The 21,174-nt window shown below is 37.5% G+C and overlaps 1 protein-coding gene across 1 annotated transcript; it reads left to right on the top strand.

Moving 5' to 3' along the window:
- Positions 1-19,676: 19,676 nt before the first annotated feature.
- On the top strand, positions 19,677-20,824 carry LOC126764928 (uncharacterized). Its single transcript, XM_050482607.1, has 3 exons — positions 19,677-20,150; positions 20,212-20,342; positions 20,412-20,824. The coding sequence occupies exons 1-3, from the start codon at positions 19,936-19,938 to the stop codon at positions 20,432-20,434; spliced, it is 369 nt and encodes a 122-aa protein (XP_050338564.1). The 5' UTR covers positions 19,677-19,935; the 3' UTR covers positions 20,435-20,824.
- Positions 20,825-21,174: the final 350 nt, after the last annotated feature.

The following is a 21,174-nucleotide window of genomic DNA, read 5'->3' as shown; positions in this document are numbered from 1 at the left end:
TCGAACTTCTTCATGGTCGGGCAATGGAACGTCTGCTCCATTGTCGTCGATTGGGGAATCGGGTTCGCCTTCTCCTGGCGTTGTGCGTTCACTGCCATTCAGCAGGCTGGAGAAGTGTTGCCTCCATAATTTAAGTATGCTCTGGGCATCGGTCACTAGATCACCTTTGGGGGTTCTACAAGAGTATGCTCCTGTCTTGAAACCTTCTGTAAGCTGCCGCATTTTTTCGTAGAATTTTCGAGTATTACCCCTGTCGGCCAGCTTATCAAGCTCTTCGTTCTCACGCATTTCGGCCTCTTTCTTTTTCTGCCTGCAAATGCGTCTCGCTTCCCTCTTCAACTCTCGGTATCTATCCCATCCCGCACGTGTAGTGGTCGATCGTAACGTTGCGAGGTAGTCTGTTTTCTCTCCGGCGACACGGCACTGTTGTCCTACTCCTTGTTTTTTTGCTCTTTCCGAAAACCAATGGTTTCGGTTGCAGCTGTACGTAAGGAATTTGAAATGCCGTCCCACAGTTCCCTTATACCGAGTTGTTGACTAGTGCTCTCAGAGAGCAGGAGTGCAAGCCGAGTAGAAAATCGTTCGGCTGTCTGTTGTGATTGCAGCTTCTCGACGTCGAACTTTCCTTGTGTTTGTTGGCGTGCGTTTTTTGCTGCACAGAGGCGAGTGCGAATCTTAGCTGCAACAAGATAGTGGTCCGAGTCGATGTCAGGACCTCGGAGCGCACGCACATCTAAAACACTGGAGACGTGTCTTCCATCTATCACAACATGATCGATCTGGTTGGTGGATTTTCGATCCGGAGACAGCCAGGTAGCTTGATGTATTTTCTTGTGCTTGAATCTAGTACTACAGATAACCATATTTCCGGCCCCGGCGAAGTCAATCAGCCTCAACCCATTTGGGGATGTTTCGTCGTGGAGGCTGAATTTACCGACCGTAGTGCCAAAGACACCTTCTTTGCTCACCCTGGCATTAAAGTCGCCAAGCACGATTTTGTCATCGTGGCGGGGGCATCTTTCATAAGTGCGTTCCAAGCGCTCATAGAAGGCATCTTTGGTCATATCGTTCTTCTCTTCCGTCGGGGCGTGGACGCAAATCAGCGATATGTTGAAGATCTACGCTTTAATGCGGATTGTGGCTAGACGTTCATTCACCGGAGTGAATGATAGTACTCGGCGACGGAGTCTCTCTCCCACCACAATTCCCACACCAAACTTGCGCTCCTTTATATGGCCACTGTAGTAAATGCCACCAGGACCTACTCGTCTTTGTCCTTGTCCCGTCCATCGCATTTCTTGGACGGCAGTGATGTCAGCCTTTATTTTTACGAGGACATCAACCAGCTGGGCAGCGGCACCTTTCCAATTAAGGGACCGGACATTCCCTAATATCGTAGTCCTTATTTCGTTTGCCATGGTCGTAATAAAAGGGGGGGTTTCTCATCCGAGTCTTGTTGCGTCTTTTCATTGGGATGTTTTTTTACGTGGCGGGTCCCAAACCCAGCGCATAACCCTATGTAGGGGATGTTTCGCATTCCGACTTTAGCTCGCTTTCGAACGGATGTTCTTAGGCTACCTAGAGGATACTTGAGTCATACGTAAAGGAATCGTTCCTGGCCACTCCCAAGTGAATGGCGATCAGAGAACTTTCCTCACTTGCGTGAACTTCTACACATGACTCCATCCTCCTATTTGGTAACTCAGTTAGCATTTTTTGAGTAATATTTTCATGTTCTGGTGACTTTGTTGTTTGAGAAACTTTTGGCTCAAATATCATGGGCTGTTCGTATAACAGGAGAGTGATCAGATTATAAGTCTGTATATGTATCAGCTGTCATAGGCGATCGATCTATATTTTTTACTACAGCAAAATCTATTATGGTATTTTTTTCTATCACTGGGCCCATATTTCGATCAAGAGCATTACATCTATTTACATTTGGTTACGACGTGCTTGAATGAACTGTGAAAACTTCGATTTCAAAACTTTATATATAGGATAATTCCTGTAGTTAGCAGTGTGGTTTCCTCCACAATTGCTGCATTTTTTATTTAAATCGTCTTTCCTAAGGGTGCATTTGGAAGTGGGTCTAAATCCCCACATACCACATAAAGACTGCGTTGTGTGCAATATGATTTGGTATGCCCATATTCTTGGCAGTTGGTTTATTGTACCGAAGTGTTTCTTTCATGTGGTTCCTCAACAGTTACTCTACGAAGCAGTAAATATCTCAGCTTAGTTTCAAATAAAGAACCGATGAGATTTTGCAAATTTTATGCGTTTTTTTTTTTAAAAAAGTTATCAAGCTCTTAAAAAATCACACGATATATAGGATGTGTTTAATTTTTTTAAGTTGTGGTACTTGGTGGTACTTTTCTATTAAATATATTTATAACTGTTTTAATACCAAACCCGACTCTATACACTTAATTACAACAATTAGGCCCTTAGAACGACAAAAATTTAATCATTACCATAAAAATTTTTTCAGTGTAGGACTGAATTTTAGTTTCATCTCTAGTGTATTTTTTAAAGGCACTATATATTATATAGTACCTACAATTTCACTTAATTTAGCAACAAGAGCTTACAATAATTTACTTCAACACTGTACATCATTTACCCTCTCCATACCTCAACATTGAGCTTTCCACCATACTAGAATTATCCTACACGTACTAAACTTCACTTCACCGCATTGACCAAAGCTACGCAACTTACCTCACTACGGTGACGAAAGCTGCGCTATGCTGCTATATAAGCAAGCACTTCACACCGAATGCGATCATTTCTTCTAGGTCGCCAGCGAGGACGGTCGCACAGCAGCCAGCAGCAATAGGTAAGTGGTAAGTGAAGTAGCTAGTTGTGGTAGACATTGCGTTGAAAGGGTAGCACGCCTCGGTGTGATACCAGTGCTCGCAATGACTCTGCCTTATATACAGTAGAATTGGGTACTTTGTTAGGCCTCGCAGGCACTGCGTTGGAAAGGTATTACACCTCGGTGTGATACCAGTGCTCGCAATGACTCTTCCTTATATACAGTAGAATTGGGTACTTTGTTAGGCCTCGCAGGCACTGCGTTGAAAAGGTATTACACCTCGGTGTGATACCAGTGCTCGCAATGGCTCTGCCTTATATACAGCGGAATTAGGTATTTTGTTAGTCTTCGCAGACATTGCATTGAAAAGGTAACACACCAATCGTGGTGTTATCAGTGCATGTAATGGCTCTACTCCAGGGGGGGAAACAATCGAAGTAGTTAGTTTTGGCAAGCGTTGCGTTGAAAAGGTATTATTACCACAAATCGGTGTAATACCAGTGCTCGCAATAACTCTGCCTTATAACTTAATCGATAGTTTTCGCAGGCGTTGCGTCGAAACGATATCACACCAACTCGGTGTGATATCAGAGCGCGCAATGGCTCGGCCGTAGTCTCAGTTGGTTTGCGATACAACGATATCATAGCTGCGCTGCCTCGAACAGCGTCAGTACCACTGCTTACACACCATAGTGCACCGTTACCAAACTAACGCGATTAACAGGCGACTCGCATGTAAGTAGAGACTAGAGAAAAGGGATAGTTCTCGAACAGTTGTTAACCGTAGGTCAACGCGTTCGGTTGACAGATTCATATTTTTATAATTTCTCCTTCGCAGGGAATCGAGAGAATACTGCACTGTACCGTACAGTCAACACCGTGTCTGGGAGTGACTACTCCTCACCAGAAAATAGAAGGACCACCACCTTACCGTAATTACCGTGCCGACTTCGACAAGGACCAACGCCTGGCACACCAAATCCAATCGATTCCACCTGACTCGCCATATAAATATAAGCTGGTCTGGCTGTCCACATAAGGGGTGTGGATACATCTACCACAAAAAGTAAATATTTTTTTTGCTAAGGGTTCGTGGGTCCCAAGGCTGACCCTGGAGCGGCTAAGCATACTTCAGCTATGGACGAAACCCCATTACAAGCGTTACAACTACGCTCGCACAAATATATTGGAGGTGGTTTGGCATTCGCGATTGTGGTGGTACCCTTCGCATCGTCGTCTGAACCATTGCTTAGTAAGGCAAATCTGTTGTCATTTAAAATTTCAGGTTTATTCTTAATTGGTGTGCCGCCTGAAATTGTTTAGGATTGGCCGCTGACTTTGAAGGATTTTCCTTTTCATATTAACGTAGCGGTCAATGCCAGTTTGTAAAGTCGGGACTTTTTTTTTGGTACATTATCATCCTGATTTTTTGCTTAGCTGCCTGAACCCTTGCTGGTACCTGCTTAATTGTTGGTGTGGGCACGTTTGTTGTTGGCCGTTATTGATTGCCGTTCTGTGCTGCTTTTGTTGTCTGTAAGTTCTACTTATAGTGCTGCTCTGTTGGTCGCTGCGATGACTCATCCTTCTTGCCATTGGCTGTTTATTTCGCACTTATTATTTGTTATTTTATTATGTTTATGTTTATAAACAGTTTAATTTTTTTTTGATTTTTTATGTTTTGTTTATCACTTTCTTCGTTATGCATAACGCTTGCACTTAATGCACTTTTTAAGTATTTGTTTAATTTGGCTTTGTAAAAAGTTTTCACGGAGCGCATCAAAACACGTCCGTTTGAAAGCTCACATCTTGAATTTCAGATAATGTTGTCAAGAATCTGGTAAAACACAAAAATTTCAAAGGCAACATCTGCACCTTTTGTAAAATTTAGAAAATTTAGTCGGCAATGGGGTTAAGAAAAGTGTGTCTTTTGCAGTATAGTGGCAGAATTTCATAATTTAGATATTCTCAAAAAAAAAAATTAAGACAGAAGAGAAACTAACAAAACTGAAAAGAGAAAAATTAAATTCGGACGAATTAGCTCTATTTTCGGCAAAGCTAGGAGTTCTATAGGAAAAGTTATAGGTAATGAGAAGATCTACAACTTTTAAATGTATGTATATCTTTTTCACATGCCCTAAAAATTTATGCGAAAAATTCAAATACCAAAGTTTTCGAGTTACTATATTTTTAAATTGTACAAAAACGTTTCATTTCACAAAATTTAGGGTAATTTTACCTTCTTATGTCATAAATACATAACTGTATACTGTATTTTTATACTCTTGCAACCAGTTACTACAGAGTATTATAAGTTTGTTCACCTAGCGGTTGTACATATCACCTAAAAATAAGCGAGAAAGATATATCTATATATATAAAATTAAGTGACAAAACTTGCTGTTCGCATACTCCTCCTAGACGGCTTGCCCGATTTCAATGAAATTTTCAGGGGTGATGGGGTCTGTTGGGAGGGTGCACATAAGAAATTTAATGTGTGTATCATTGCACGTTTTGCAAAAAAAAAAAAAAAAATTATACATCCCGCCTATACAAATTCTCATGAAATAATGGTTTGCCACAAGATTGGCAGTCCTGTCAAATGCCTTTTACTAATAAACAGAAACAACTGGCGGATGTTTACAATTAATAAAAAACATTGACATCGCATGTTGATCGTTTTTGCCTGTCATTCGTTCTTTCTATGGATGACTGTCAAGTTAACAAGACATACAAAACGTAAGTGTTCCGAATGCACTGAGTGTATCAAAAAAAATGTTTCAACATTGTGTGTATTTTTCTCAGATTTCAACGTGATTAACATTCTGCGTACAACACAAAGCAAGTGAGTATTGTTGTTGTTTCATATGTGATGCCATGCGGTTCGATTGTCGCTTGAAAATGCGCGGTGTGTGTAAAAAAAAGTGTTTCAACATTGTGTGTTTTTTCCAGATTTAATTCCATCGATTTGCTACATTTATTCGAACCGATTTTGTGTTTTCTGCTGACCGTGCAACACACACAAAGCAAGTGAGTATTGTTATTGTTTCGTAAGTGCTTCCATGCGGTTCGCAAATACACTGTTGGTGGGTCTTATTGCATATGCGTGTGTGGGTAAAATACATAGTTTAAGATGTAGTTTTAGGTTAATTTTTCCATTTTTATTTATGTACTTCAAATATGCATACTCTAGCACGACCACCGGGGACAACACAACTACCTTTTTCGAGTTGTGTGAAAACGATGAATTTGGAAGAACATTGCTATATTCCGAAATACCACAATATTTCACTTGAAATCCATCATCGAAAACATTTCAACGACGAAAGCAAGGGGAGCGTGTTGACGGTTATCCAAATGTCCGTAAAACCAATGCCATAAGACGCATTTACACCATCCATCCGAACAACGCCGAATGTTTTTATTTGCGTCTGCTATTAGTCAACGTGCGCGGACCAAGATCATTTGATGATTTGAAAACTGTTGACGGTCAGTTGTGTGCGACGTGAACGATCGTGAACCATAATAATATCTACATGCCTTCCGTCAAATCCGCAATAACTGTGGAATAAGTACAAAGACTGCATGACAGAGGACTTATTAATTTTGGCGCGTAATCGAACATCGGACGCAGACTTGCTATATACATTACAAATGTATAATTCTGATTTGATATTAGTTGAAGATCTGTGCCTTACAATTGTGAATAAGGCATTAGCGCAACTTGGCATTACTGCGCCCAATCATTGACCATGAGCTTCAACGTGAACAACAATACGATTGCAATGAATTGCGTGCTTTCATACAAGCTAACATTAATATTCAGCAGAAAAATGCTTATGATAAGATTATACGAGCGGTTGACAATAACGCCGGTGGATTCTACTTTCATGATGTGCCCGGTGGTACAGGGAAAACGTTTCTGATCTCTTTGATTCTTGCTACTATATGGTCACAGCAGAAAATTGCGCTGGCAATTGCTTCGTCAGGCATCCCTGCTACTCTACTTGATGGCGGCCGAACAGCACATTCTGCGTTGAAATTATCGTTGAACATCCAAGTCGTTGAAACACCAACGTGCAACATATCGAGGAATTCAACAATGGCAAAAGTTTTGCGAGGAGCTGAAATAGTTCTATGGGATGAGTGCCCAATGGCTAACAAAAAGTCATTAGAAGCATTCAATAGAACAATGCAAGATTTACGCCAAAAGCAACAACTTTTTGGCGGAGCATTAGTCTTATTATCCGGCGATTTTCGGCAAACTTTGTCAGTCATTCCTCGATCAACTCCTGCCGACGAAATAAACGTATGTTTAAAATCGTCAGTTTTGTGGAGACATGTTCAAATGCTGACTCTTACCATCAACATGCGAGTCCAACTGCAAAATGAAGCAGTTGTTGGACATTGGCGAAGGCAAAATACCAATCGATGATACCGGTTTGATCACATTGCCGAACAACTTTTGTACACTTTTACAATCGAAAGAAGAATTGATTGAAAGTGTATTTCCGAATATTGTTCAACACTATCAACGCCACGATTATTTAAGTGAACGCGAAATATTGGCACCGAAAAATGTACACGTCAACGAAATCAATTTTGCCAGTCAAGAAAAACTGCCAGGAGAAGCTACAACATATATGTACATCGATTGATAGCGTTTTAAATCAAGATGAAGTAGTCAATTATCTAACTGAATTCTTGAATTATTTGGATCCCCCCGGTCTGCCACCGCATCGTTTGGTCCTGAAAGTCGGTTCCCCCATTATACTTCTACGAAATCTGAAGCCACCGACCTTGTGTAATGGCACAAGACTTTCAGTCAAAAAATTGTGGCCAAATTTGATTGAAGCAACAATACTAAATGGCAAGGCAGCAGGTGAAGTTGTACTCTTACAACACATTTCCATGATTAAAACGGAAATGCCGTTTGAATTTAAGCGATTGCAGTTCCCAGTACGTCTTGCCTTTGCGATGACCATCAACAAACGCAAGGGCAAACGATTAAAGTGTGTGGCGTCAATTTGGAAGAACCGTGCTTTTCTCATGGCCAATTGTTCGTCGCTTGCTCGAGAGTGGGAACACCAAGGTGCTTATTCATTTTTAAATGTTTTATAAATAAGTAACAGTTTTATAACAATAAATAAAACACAAAGTAAAAACCCTTAAGAGTTTTATTCGATTCAGGTGTAGCGAAACGCACAGGGTAACAGCTAGTATGTATATAGATATATCTTATAATAATTTCTACCGACAGTGTGAAAATGGATGAAATCGGAGGATAACCCTGCTCACTCACCATATAACGGTACTGATAAAACTACTAAAAGCACGATTTATCTATCGTCAGACATTAAATTCTACAACCGAGATGGTATGAGAGAAGTGGTGTGAAAATTGGGCGATAGGCGTGGCTCCGGGAACTTTTTGGTGAAATTCCATATAGCGGGACCCGACCAACCGATTTCTACAAAATTTAGTACGTGGCATTCTTCATAAATTCTTATGTCACATTGTGAAAATGGACGAAATCGGATAACAACCACGCCTATTTTAAATTCCACTTGATTCGTTAAGTTTCCAGTACACAAATCAAGAAGGAATTAAGATAACGGGAGAATAAAATCTTTAGTGTGTTACCGAAAATTGTTTAAGTCCAATAAAAATTGTTCAAGCTCCTAGGTACCGAATCAATGTGTAATATATACATACATATAACTGAAATTAATGGATAATCCCTCTCTTATAACGGTATGTATATATGTCAAAAATGGGTTGAATCGGACCTATACTTCCCTTAGCCCCCATATACTTAATATAAAGATTTTCGAACTTCGGGATGACTTTGTACAGAATACACATATGGCCAATATGTGAGTTATCCCAATTAAAATAAGAGAGCGTGTTTTATTCACAACAGTGTATCTTCGTGTTTAAAATAAATAATAAATAATATCAGGATTTTCAAACATCCCGCTTTACTCTATATTATAGGTTATACATCTTAAAGTATTTCCCTGACTTTGATTATTGCAAGTTGTAAGAGTATGAAATGTTGCACCCGAACTTAGCCCGTCTTTATTTGTTTTAATTAAAATATTAGGGAGCATACCTAATTAAATTGAAATTCTCACCTCAATATACCAGATGTTTTTTTAAGTTAGTAGGCTTTACTTTTGTTGAAATTTATACTTTATAAGGGTATTAGAAATAGATACTTTACTATGACCAATTTTCTCAGAAAATACAAAAATAGACCCAACTAAACAGATGTTACGAGGAAAGGGAGTTTGGGAGGTATTACCCTATTTTATTCAATTTTGGCGTTACAATGTATCATTACCAAAAAAGATGCTATCTGAATTTCATTAATTCAAATTTTAGGCATTACAACATATCATTAGATAAGTTAGATAACATACAGATTGACTAATCTATCGTGTAAAGTCAACCGGATAATGAAAATCATTACATTCAACTGATTTCTTCCATTTTAATCCCAAGAATATACTGTTATTATGAAGACGTGTGTATGAAAATCAAATTTGGATAAAAAGTTTGCGATAAGAACTGGGTCTACATATTCGGTATATTGGAGCTTGAATAATTTTGGTCCGATTTAGACAATTGTTGGCCATAAGATGGCTTCCTTTTGCACACTATTACTATTATAAATACATATATTCATTCGTACTTGATTTGCATACTGGAAAGTTAAGGAATCAGATGTAATTTAAAATTATGTGTTATGGGAAGTAGGCTATTGTTGATTTCGTTAATTTTCACACCGTAACATTGGGAATAGTATACCGCATTCGGTTGAAATCGGTCGAGATATAAAATTAAATGTCTTTGACGATTTTAGTTATTGATCTATCACACTTTCACTTTTAAACGAAACAAATAAATGTTGAGTGAACAAATAAATGTTGAGTGAGGAGTGAGGAGTGAAGAAGTTTCCCAAAAAAAATGACCTGGGCAAATTTGAATGATATATCTTGAATAGTTTGGGAAATATATACATTAAACTTATATGGGTTTGGCGCCACGCTACCATGAACATGAATTTTTAAATGAAGTCGACAAATCCAGCACATCAAAAAAATACAACGGTAAGTAATATTGATCAAGGAAAAAATAAGTGTTTATTACAATGCATTTTTATAATATTTATATACATAACGTATTAATTCATGTATGTTAATTAGTGTGTTTTGTTTACCAAGATACTGCCCCTTCGTCACTGAAATATTCAGCAAAAGTTTCTCGAATTAGTTTAGATTTATTTGAAGAATTACGTGTTTGAGTAGATTCTAGAGCAGGCCCGTCCAACATAATTTTGTGAAGGGCCAGGTTTAGCATTTTCATAACCGTAGCGGGCCAAAAAAAAAATAAAATGACCTTCAGTTTTGGTATATTTATTTATTTATAATAAGCAACATCACATAAATCTTAATATATTATTATTAATGTAACTATGGCCTTAGCATATAAAGATATTCTTATTCTTAAAATCTAATTAATGAGATGTCTGAAATTTTTTCTGTTTGCACAGCGCATCTATGTGAGCTGGAGTTTTAGAAGTGGCTATGCGCAAAATGCCTTTAAGATGACTATCTAATAAAGATGATCTGGTTTTTGATTTGTTAAATTTCATCCGAGAAAACAGCTGCTCGCAAACATATGTACTACCAAATAAAGAAATATGTTGAATAGCCAGCTTAGTAAGGTTTGGGTATTGACTGGGTGTAATATACTTTTTGTAAAATTCAATTAAGTTTGGAAGACAATTATTATATGCTGTTTTTAGATGAGAGCTGCTTTGCAATTCTATTAACTCCAGCTGTAAACTCTGCGCAGCGCCTTCAATTTCAACATCAAATGGATTTTGAAATACTTTCATGCAGGGAGTTTGTGATTTGAAGTCTGCGAATCTGTCGTCAAACTCGTTCCTTAATCTTCTTTGTAACATCAGCACGTACTTGTCAAAATCCAGGGTATCTTGCTTTTTATACTCGCAACAAAGTTGCTAAGGAGAGTATTATAGTTTTGTTCACATAACGGTTGTTTGTAAGTCCTAAAACTAAAAGAGTCAGATATAGGGTTATATATACCAAAGTGATCAGGGTGACGAGTAGAGTTGAAATCCGGATGTCTGTCTGTCCGTCCGTCCGTCTGTCCGTCCGTGCAAGCTGTAACTTGAGTAAAAATTGAGTTATCATGATGAAACTTGGTACACGTATTTCCTGACTCCATAAGAAGGTTAAGTTCGAAGATGGGCAAAATCGGCCCACTGCCACGCCCACAAAATGGCGGAAACCGAAAACCTATAAAGTGTCATAACTAAGCCATAAATAAAGATATTAAAGTGAAATTTGGCACAAAGGATCGCATTAGGGAGGGGCATATCTAGACGTAATTTTTTTGGAAAAGTTGGCGTGGCCCCGCCCCTTACTAAGTTTTTTTTGTACATATCTCGGAAACTACTATAGCTATGTCAACCAAACTCTAAAGAGTCGTTTCCTTCAGGCATTTCCATATACAGTTCAAAAATGGAAGAAATCGGATAATAACCACGCCCACCTTCCCATACATAGGTTATGTTGAAAATCACTAAAAGTGCGTTAACCGACTAACAAAAAACGTCAGAAACACTAAATTTTACGGAAGAAATGGCAGAAGGAAGCTGCATCCAGGCCTTTTTTAAAAATTGAAAGTGGGCGTGGCCTCGCCCACTTATGGACCAAAAACCATATCTCAGGAACTACTTTACCGATTTCAACGAAATTCGGTATATAATATTTTCTTAACGCCCTGATGACATGTACGAAAATGGGTGAAATCGGTTCACAACCACGCCTTCTTCCAATATAACGCTATTTTGAATTCCATCTGATGCCTTCTCTGTATAATACATTAGGAACCAATGATGATAGCGGAATAAAACTTTACACAAATACGGTATTTGAAAAATATGTAAATGACGGATAATGATTATCACTTTATCATGCGAGAGTATAAAATGTTCGGTGACACCCGAACTTAGCCCTTCCTTACTTGTTTGTAGATAAGGTCTCCCAATGAATCAACTGCTTTTGGTCCAGCTGCTTTTCCAACAATAAAAGCTTTTTTGTGAAAGCTAGAACGTGTTCGTATAACTGTGTGCATAGTTGGTATTTCCCTTGTAGTTTTAAGTTAAGGTCAGAAAGATATTTAGTTATATCAACCAGGAAAGCCAGATCAGCCAACCACTCCTCATCAGTAAGGAAAGTAATTTCTTGGTCTTTGTTGCCAAGAAAAATCTTTAAGTCGTCCAGCAGGGAATAGAATCGTTTTAGTGTGGCTGCTCTGCTGAGCCAGCGAACGCGACTGAAGTATACAATGTCTTCGTGATCTGAACCGACATCAGCCAGAAAAGCCTGGAACTGTCTGTGGTTAAGCCCTCTTGCGCGTATAAAATTAACTGTCTGCACTACTTTATCCATCACGTGTTTCAGGCCTATACAACTGGGATGCCCAAAGACGGTAAGAGATGGCGGGCCGGATGAAGGACCTATGCGGGCCGGATGGTGGCCCGGGGGCCGTATGTTGGACAGGCCTGTTCTAGAGCATTTAAATCTAATTCCGTATGTAAAAGGTATCTGGCCTTCGATTAAATTGCTTGTGCTGGTAATTTCCTGGCGAATTAAATTTGTAAACGCATACGTTTTTCTATTCCGCAAAAAATTGTGAAGATAACAACACGTTAAAACAATTCTTTGTGCTTTTTCTGGTGTTAGAGAAATGGTGGTTTGTAGCACGCTCAATCTAGACACCAATATTCCAAACATATTTCCTACAATTCTGCGTGCTCTGCTCAATATGTAATTAAAATGCGTTATTTTGTTGTTAAATTGGAGTCAGGAAATGGTTTTAGAAGATTTTCCTGCATTTGGAAAGCATTATCTGCCACAAAAACCTACGGCACGGTTTGGAAGTTGCGAGGGTGGAGGGTGGAGGTATTTACTATATAGGGCTTACCCAAAATCGGTATTTTTTATTACTCCACCATCCGAAATATGACCATTCGTACCAACATCTGCTACAATGAATTCTTAGTTTGCATTCACCGTGGTGAAATAGAAAGAGTCGGACTCAGGTTTTTTTATTGCAATATGCTTCCCGTCGATGGCTCGTATGCAATTGGGAAAATTCCACATTTCTTTAAATTCATCCGCAATTTTTTTTCAGCCCGATTCTGATTCCGGCACCTGAAAATAAAATAAACTAAAATAAAAATTATGTGTTTGTAATATAAAATATAACATTTAAATTTCTTTATCGTTTTAGAATCCTTAGATAAAAATACCAACGAGGTCGGCAAAAAGAAAGCCTGATGCTGCTGAAGCGTTGATAGATATTGCCACAGAGAGATTACCGTAAACGAGAAGAAAAATACGACGCCGATAACTGATTCCTGGGCGGTAAAACTTGTTAGAATGACAACAGAGTAAAGGACACTCTGAGAAAAGTTCGGAGAAGATCTATTGTTTGAGGGTCCACCTGGAATAAATTTCCGTAGCGGGATTTCGAATTCTATAATATATCATAGCAGCGGGAGTTCAATTCCGATAATCAGCGCTTCTACAAACACAGTTAATGATGCTGAGACTAATGTGACTAAATCACCCCTTACAAATTTTTATTGTTCTTTTAATGAATAAAACTTATTTAAAAAAATAAAATAGTAATATAATATGATAATTTACAAATGAAATTTATTTACAAACATTGATAAAACTGGAAAGGAAAAGAAAGAAGAGCATCACAAGTTTTTATCACAATTAATCCCAGAGATCTGGGGGAAATTGCTGTCAAGAATTTTAGATTTTTGAATTTTTCTCCGGTAGCCAAATATATGATTGTGGCTGACAATCGCATATTGGGTGTAATAGATTCTCGTGTACTGTATCCTCTTTTTGTACTATATTTGGGTTCACCATATTTCTCAAAAAGTTGTGGTAATCGCATTCGCTTGATATTTTCATTTCGCCCAACAGATTTTCGTGTGTAAATTGATTTCGTTTTTGTTGCCATACTTTCATTCACTCCCTCTTCTTTTTTCTTTTCGCTTTCTTTTTTTAAAAGAACAGTAGCAGCTGTTAACAAAAGTAAATCATCTACCGACGACGACATAACGACCGAACGCTCTCAGAGCGCAAATAAAAATATGCTTGACGTGTTTATTTGATGATTTGCGGAACGTATTCCTTATGGAAGGCTTACACGCAACAATTATTTCATCGAATTGTACAACTGATTGTTACGTATATGGGGCAGTTGTATGAGTTGTACCAACTGATTGGATGAAAACCAAAATTTCAAACGATTTCGCCATTTTATTTCGGCTGTCAAAGAGAGCGCGTCATTTATAATAAGTAAAGCAACAACTTCCCAACTGACGTTTAACCCTTTCACCCCTGAGTTTTTTTTCGAAATCAGGCGGGGTTTTCATCATTACGACAGCAAATACTGTAGTATGACTAAAATATACGATGTTTGGCATACCTGAAAAATCGGATATCCTTACGGTTATCCTGGGATATATAATCCCAATAACATTTATAGGTGGGACGCATAAGTCCCAATAATACCAAAAGGAACAAAAAATTAAATATCAACTTCTAATAAAAAATAATGGATTTCACTGTTTATTCATTTTTCCTTTTACAAATTTAAGCCACTTGTGAAAAGAAGCAAAACATTTAAAACATAAAGCGTTGTTGCATCCAGAACAGACGTATTTGGTTCTGGTTTCCTTATTTTGTGAAGTGCAATGAACGCATCGGCGACGAGAAGGCTGTTCAATAGGAAGATGATCGCCAATATTTAGACGTTCAGTTCGTGATCGCTTTGCTGGTCTTCCCCCACATTGACGTGTTGAGAGCTTTTTGTGCTTTATTCCTTCAGCTGAATGAGCGAAATTTTCCGGCGTTGACGTTGTGTAAATATAATCCAAGCGTTAACCACAGCTAGCATAAAAATCTTGTAAAATACCTTTTTCCACCATTTTTGCGACTTACGATTCATGTCGTATATTGCAGCCTTCTGATCTGATAAGTCTACGCCCCCCATTATACGATTGTAGTCTGCAATAGCTAGTGGACAATCAACTTCTAATTTAGAACCATCTTTTTGTTTTCGGCTAACGTTAGGTGAAAAACCTATAAAACGCTAAAACAACATTTTGCTCAAGAATGTCTGCTGTCAAGTTTTCTACAATTCGTTCTCCCAGAGTTCCTTTCAGATTAGAGGATGTGTCTTTTCCAGTATATACATTCAAGTCATAAGTGTAGCCTGTTTTGGCATCACAGCGCAGCCATAATTTTATCCCTCTCTTTATTAGCTTCAAAGGCATATACTGTTTCAAACTTGAGCGACCCTTGAATTTTGCCATACACTCGTCTATGGATTGCGCACTACTTTCACTTCGCGCTGCTGGGAATGTTTTTTTATGCATGATACAACTTCTAAAACTTGACCGTCATCATCATCCAACTCCGATTCAGAAGAAGACTCATCACCTGATTTGCTTACATATTTAGCGTTTGCTACAGGAACTTCCGCATCTTCGTCATCGTCATCCGATGGTTCATAGCTAGACTCAGAGGCACTAAAATCATCGGCCATATCGTCGCTATCCTCTTGTAAAAAATAATCAGCAATTTCGTTCTCACCCAATTTTTTCCTTGTAGACTTTTAATGGTATAAACAAATATTGGGATATTATTATCCCAAACAAATGCATTATTGGGATTATATGTCCCAATGTAGTTACAAATATAAAAAACTTACCTTTTTCAATCCAATTTGTTTCCAATTTCGAAGGAATTATCTTTATTCACACCTAAACCGTAAAGCAAGCGGAATATTACGAATAAAAACTGAACCAGATAGACGTTTAACATTGAAATACAACGCGTGACTGATACAATTTCGCGAAATGTCTGTGCAAAATATTCGGTAACGGGACATTGATGTCAATAATAACGGAATGCGGTTACTGATCATCAAAGAAGTCTTCAAGGCTTTATTGGGTACATTTCAATGCGTAATTTGTCCCAGTAGGGGCGAAAGGGTTAAGCAACGAAGTGAATATTCAAAATGAAGTTGGCCTCAAAATTGTGTTAAAAGTTGTGTCGTATGTAGCGACAAGGGCAATTTCTAGCCCAACTCAATCAACCAACTAATTGTTGCGTGTATGCCTTCCATTATAATAGTAACAAACATCAACTTTTTGTTTCAGAAAACAGAATGCGTCAAAACAACCTTGAGTTGGAACAATTGAAATGCATTATCACTACAACAAACAATCCTAAACTAAGAAGTATCAAAACAACATTGAGTTTGTATACCACAACAACCTTACCTTAAACATCTTTTTTGCTTTAATCTAAGCAAACAATATGTGCAAGGCCGTAGCCAGAATTTCATTTGGGGGGGTTATTAACTAAAAAAACATTTCAAATTCAAATTACATATGTACATATCTTTATTCAGGCTTTACAGTGATTATTTACATATAATACATACATATTTATACATCTTAAAAAATATATTAAAAAACCATAAAATGAAAATAAATAAAAATATTTCATTTATTATGTACATACATATGTTAATCTACACCTGTAAATGGTTAAAAACACTTATTATATGTACTATATATGTATTTATAAAATTAAATTTAACCGGCGAGCTCAATAACTTCTTTTGTTGGCACATTTATACGGCGATGAACCGACATCAATGCCAAACCATTTAATCTCTCCGTGCTTGTTGAGTTTCTGAGGTACGTCCTTAACCTCTTCATAGTTGAAAAAGATCGCTCGGAAGAGCATGTAGCAACTGGCAAAGTTACCAAAATTTTTAAAAGAAAATGCACATTTGGAAATAAATCTTTATTGTAGGCTTCAAGCGATTCTATTGCTGAATTAGGCATGTTTATTTCGGGTTCGTTGCGCCATTTTGTTTGCCAAAGCTGCAATTCAGACTTAATGTAATTGTCTTTTAAAAAATTTTCATAAAATCAAAAGGTGTTTTCGTGAAATACTCTTTTGGTAGCAATTTTTAAAGTTGTGTCACTGTTACATTATGCTTTTCAAACCTTAGTTTTAATTGGTTAATGAAATCATCTAAAAGTGGAAGTAAAATGGTTATTCGGTAGTATTTTTTTGGATCTTTTTCAACTATGTTTGCGCGGTTTTGCTGTCGCCCAGTTATTCGAGGCAACGCTATTGTTTCACCCAGAAACTCAAGAAAGTTTCAGCATCTTTAAAAATATCTACGAACTCTGTTTCTGAGTTTGTACGCATATTTTTAAAATTGTTTATAATGAGATCGACGTGCTGTACAGCAGCCGCTAAGTCGCATGAAGTTGTTTGAAGAGTTTTGCATAATGGTAAGGTATATGCAAATACACAATTTAGGCAGCACAAGCTTATCACGAACTCGCTAGTTGATATTGATCTTATAAAAGAAGATGCTTTTGATGAAGTATCGCAATCGCTATTACCACTTAATTCTTCCAATGCACCAACGATCGCTTTAAAAATCTCTTTAAACCTCAGCAACCCATCATGGTTTTCAACCCATCGGGTCTCGCACATTGCAGTTAATGTTCTCCATTTTGTTTCTGGCATATTTTGTTTAATATATTCTGTTAAACAATTTGTTCGTTTGGCGGAGGATTTGAAAAAGAGCCCTATTGATTTTATAATGCCAATTGCATTTCTGATAGGTTGAATTTGGCATGAGTGACACAAAGCTAAATTTAGCGAATGAGAGCTGCAGTGCACATAGAGAGCTTCAGGATATTTTTCTCGGATTATTGCCTGCACACCATTCACATTGCCTTTCATGTTTGCAGCACCATCGTAACCTTGTCTAACTAAATAATTACAGTCAATTTGCATATTGTGTAAACTTTCCAGAATTGTTTGAGCTAAAGAAGCTTCTGTTGTGCTTTCAACAGTAACAAATGTAAGAAAATCTTCTCGTACGATATAAACATTGTTGTAGAGCTCGGTGTATCTTACACAGATGGACATTTGTTCCTGTCGTGATATATCCGTTGTTTCATCAGCCAGCAAGGAAAAACTCTTGGCATTATTAATAGCCGTCACCAGTTGTTTTTGAATTATTTCACCACAAACAGAAATCAGTTCATTTTGTACAGTTGGACTATAATATGTAGCATTTAATATAGCTCGAAAATTACCATCATTAATATCTGGTTCAGACTCATTGAATTTAATACATCCGAAATCGCAAGTTCCTCTTAATGATAGTTCTTGTCGTCCACACAGCTTAATGGTTTCAACAATGGGAACCAGTTTTTTCCATTTTTGGCAATATTAGCGGATTGCGCGATGTCTAGTTGACTCCTTATGTCTATTTGTTTTTTTTTCATATACGCTTATAAAATTATCAGCAAATAATGTGCAGTCTTGATGATGCTCATTGCTTTGCTCATGCCACTTAAAATCCGCGATCGCGTCTTTCCACTTGTTTAATGGTTTCACAACAAATAAGCTCAGTTTTTGGTGTGCACCCTTCCCAGCACATTCAGCTGCAAATAAAACTCAAATCTTGCACAAAGCACCTTCAGGCTTTTTTAAGGTATAGACCTGCCAGGAGAATTGATCGAACCATTTGTGCTGAAATTTCAAATGTCTTTTGTCGTCTGTGATTGGGAATTTATAAGATTTCTCTGGTACCCAGAGGTTTTTCAATAACGCATATTTTAGTTCATCATCAATTTTTTGTTTTGAATTAGCATAAGATCCTAAATCCAATTTGTCAAGCGGGTTAAACGTAGTTTCGTCTCCAGAAGAACTGGTAGTGGCGGCGACAGGAATAATAGGAGTTGAGCTATCAGTAGACACTGATGAACACTGATGAACACTGATCTGGTTCTGGTTCCTTAGCACTATCATCATTTTTTTGTTTTTTTTTTCCAAGTGTGTTGTTGCTTGAACGCTCCGACATCACAAAACTATTTAAAAAAAAATTTAGTATGCCTACGAATACAATACAACTTCTTTCTAACAACATAACATTGCACTTTACTTACCTAATCAATAAAATAAACTAAAACTTTTTATTTATTCAAGCAAAGTTAACAATACTATTAACCAAATTAACTATAACGAACTTGCCACTGTTAAACGCACAAAAGTGACAAAATTGATTAAATGTGTGATCATATGCGCGAAATAAGAACCGTTATTAAAATTTACTAAGAAGAAAATGGCAAAACAAATTTGCATGCTTAGTCGTCTTTCAAACACGGCAACTTTTGTTGCAGCAATTCTTAGTTTGTGGGAGAGAGAGCGACGAGGAAAGGGGAAGGGCACCGAGTTGCTCGTGCTCGGGCAATTCGCTTTGGGTTCTCATTTTTCTTAGTATTTTAGTACTCTTGCTTCACAGCCTACAAAAACAAATACATGGGATGGAGTTGCTGTGTGTGAACACGATGGGCAATTCCAAAAGAGGAATTGGCGAAAATGAGCAACAAAGTTGCCGTGTCTGAACTACGACTTACTAAAGTTGCAAGCGAAGATGAAACAAAACAAAATATGCGTCCCCATTAGAGCGTTCAATTTGTCTAGTAACAAAAAACAAGCAAAAATCCCTGCCATCCTCCCCCCCTAGATACGGTCTTGAATATGTGCGTGTATATGTAAACAAACCTAAACAAATATATAATTAATATAATTTGTATCTAAACAAACTATCAAATTGTAATAAGTAAACATACTAGCTAGTATAAATAGAAGTATATGTAATATGTTAGTCTTATACTATGTTCGGACCGACATTGAAAACATGTTTTCGTGGGAAAAACTGGTTTTCGCACGAAAACTTGTGTTTTCGTCCATGTAAAATCTGTCAAACGAAAACACAGTTTTCGCTGAAAACTTCTTGAAAACTTACATTCCACTCATTATAATCGGTGCCTGCTCTAGTTTAATCGATTTTTTTGGAAGACATATTTTGCCGGCCCTAAATTGTCACTTGATATTTGTTTACATTCCATATAAAATACAGCTGACAAGTAAATCATTTCGAAAATGGAAAAACAAAAGTACAAAAAAAGAAGTTGTTGGAGTGATAGGGCAGAAGCCCTATTAATTGAATTGTGGCGGAACAAAGTAAGTGCTTTTCGCGGACCCAAGAAGAACAGCCATATAGTGGAGGAAATGGCAATGGAGATGCAGCAACAAGGTGTGCATTTCACGGCGAGTGAAATAAAGTCGAAAATGCACAACCTTTCACAGAGATATAGGTATGTAATTAAATAAAATTAAGAAAAAATATAGCTTTTACATATATATCATGTTTTACAGGAAAGAGAAGACAGCAGTCGGGTCAACTGGCGGTTCTCCCTCGCAGTGGCCACTTTACGAGAAAATGAGAGCCGTACTGTTGCCGTACGTCAGCTACAATGCCGAGAACTTAGTGGAGGAAAGTTTTCAAAGTAAGATACATTTGTTTTTTAATTCAATTTATTATTTATATTTACATACATATATACATTTTTAAAAAGGTTCTACTAACTCTGAACGCTGAAGTGCTGTCCGAATCATTTCTCCATTAATTGGGTCGTCAGATGCATATGAAATATCACACGGATTCTGGCGTCTAGTCTCCAACTCTTCCAAAGCGCGTAACCATTTAGCGTTTAGCGTGTCGTTGTTATCATTTAAAAAATTGTGAAGGACGCAACATGCTTTTATTATGGAGTTGGCATTCCGTACAGAGTTGTCAATTCCTTTTCCGATGCGTCGAAAGCGGGCCTTGAGGTGTCCAAAAGCATTTTCGACAACTCTACGTGTTTTCGAAAGAGCGTAGTTGAATACCTTCTCACCATTATTTTGATTTACGCTAAATGGATACTGATTCTTACGTTGCTGGAATTAATAATATATAATTGAAAACTTTTGCATCAATAGGAACATATACACACTTTTGTCCAACATGAATTAATCGGCATCCCAAGGTCCTTTATTAAATCTAATACGATTAGATATTGTTTCTTTAACTCGGCTATCTCTTTTGTCAAGGCATGGTGCTGAGAAGTAAGACATTCCAATAGTTCTCTTGAAGAATTGTCGATGAGCAGGATATTTATTTGGCTTCTCAAAGCCAATGCTTTCGCAATTAACATCTTTTTCTCAGAAATCTAAAAAAACACGATCTTTAGTAATAATTATAAGCAAATATTAAAGATTTCAAAACTTACCATTCTCGTTGCTCAAATGTAAACAAACAAATAAATTTGTGAACTGTCAGTGAAAACTCAGCGAAAA

The sequence above is a fragment of the Bactrocera neohumeralis genome, unplaced genomic scaffold, assembly GCF_024586455.1.
Source record: "Bactrocera neohumeralis isolate Rockhampton unplaced genomic scaffold, APGP_CSIRO_Bneo_wtdbg2-racon-allhic-juicebox.fasta_v2 cluster10, whole genome shotgun sequence".
Classification (NCBI taxonomy): Eukaryota; Metazoa; Arthropoda; class Insecta; order Diptera; family Tephritidae; genus Bactrocera; species Bactrocera neohumeralis.
This window is presented reverse-complemented; position numbering and strand designations above follow the sequence as displayed.

Excerpts from the sequence above, each read along its gene's own strand:
- LOC126764928 (XM_050482607.1), top strand. The coding sequence starts at position 19,936 with ATGGAAAAACAAAAGTACAAAAAAAGAAGTTGTTGGAGTGATAGGGCA. Across the intron at positions 20,151-20,211 it reads AACCTTTCACAGAGATATAG|GAAAGAGAAGACAGCAGTCG; the intron begins GTATGTAATTAA and ends CATGTTTTACAG. Across the intron at positions 20,343-20,411 it reads AGTGGAGGAAAGTTTTCAAA|GTTCTACTAACTCTGAACGC; the intron begins GTAAGATACATT and ends ATTTTTAAAAAG.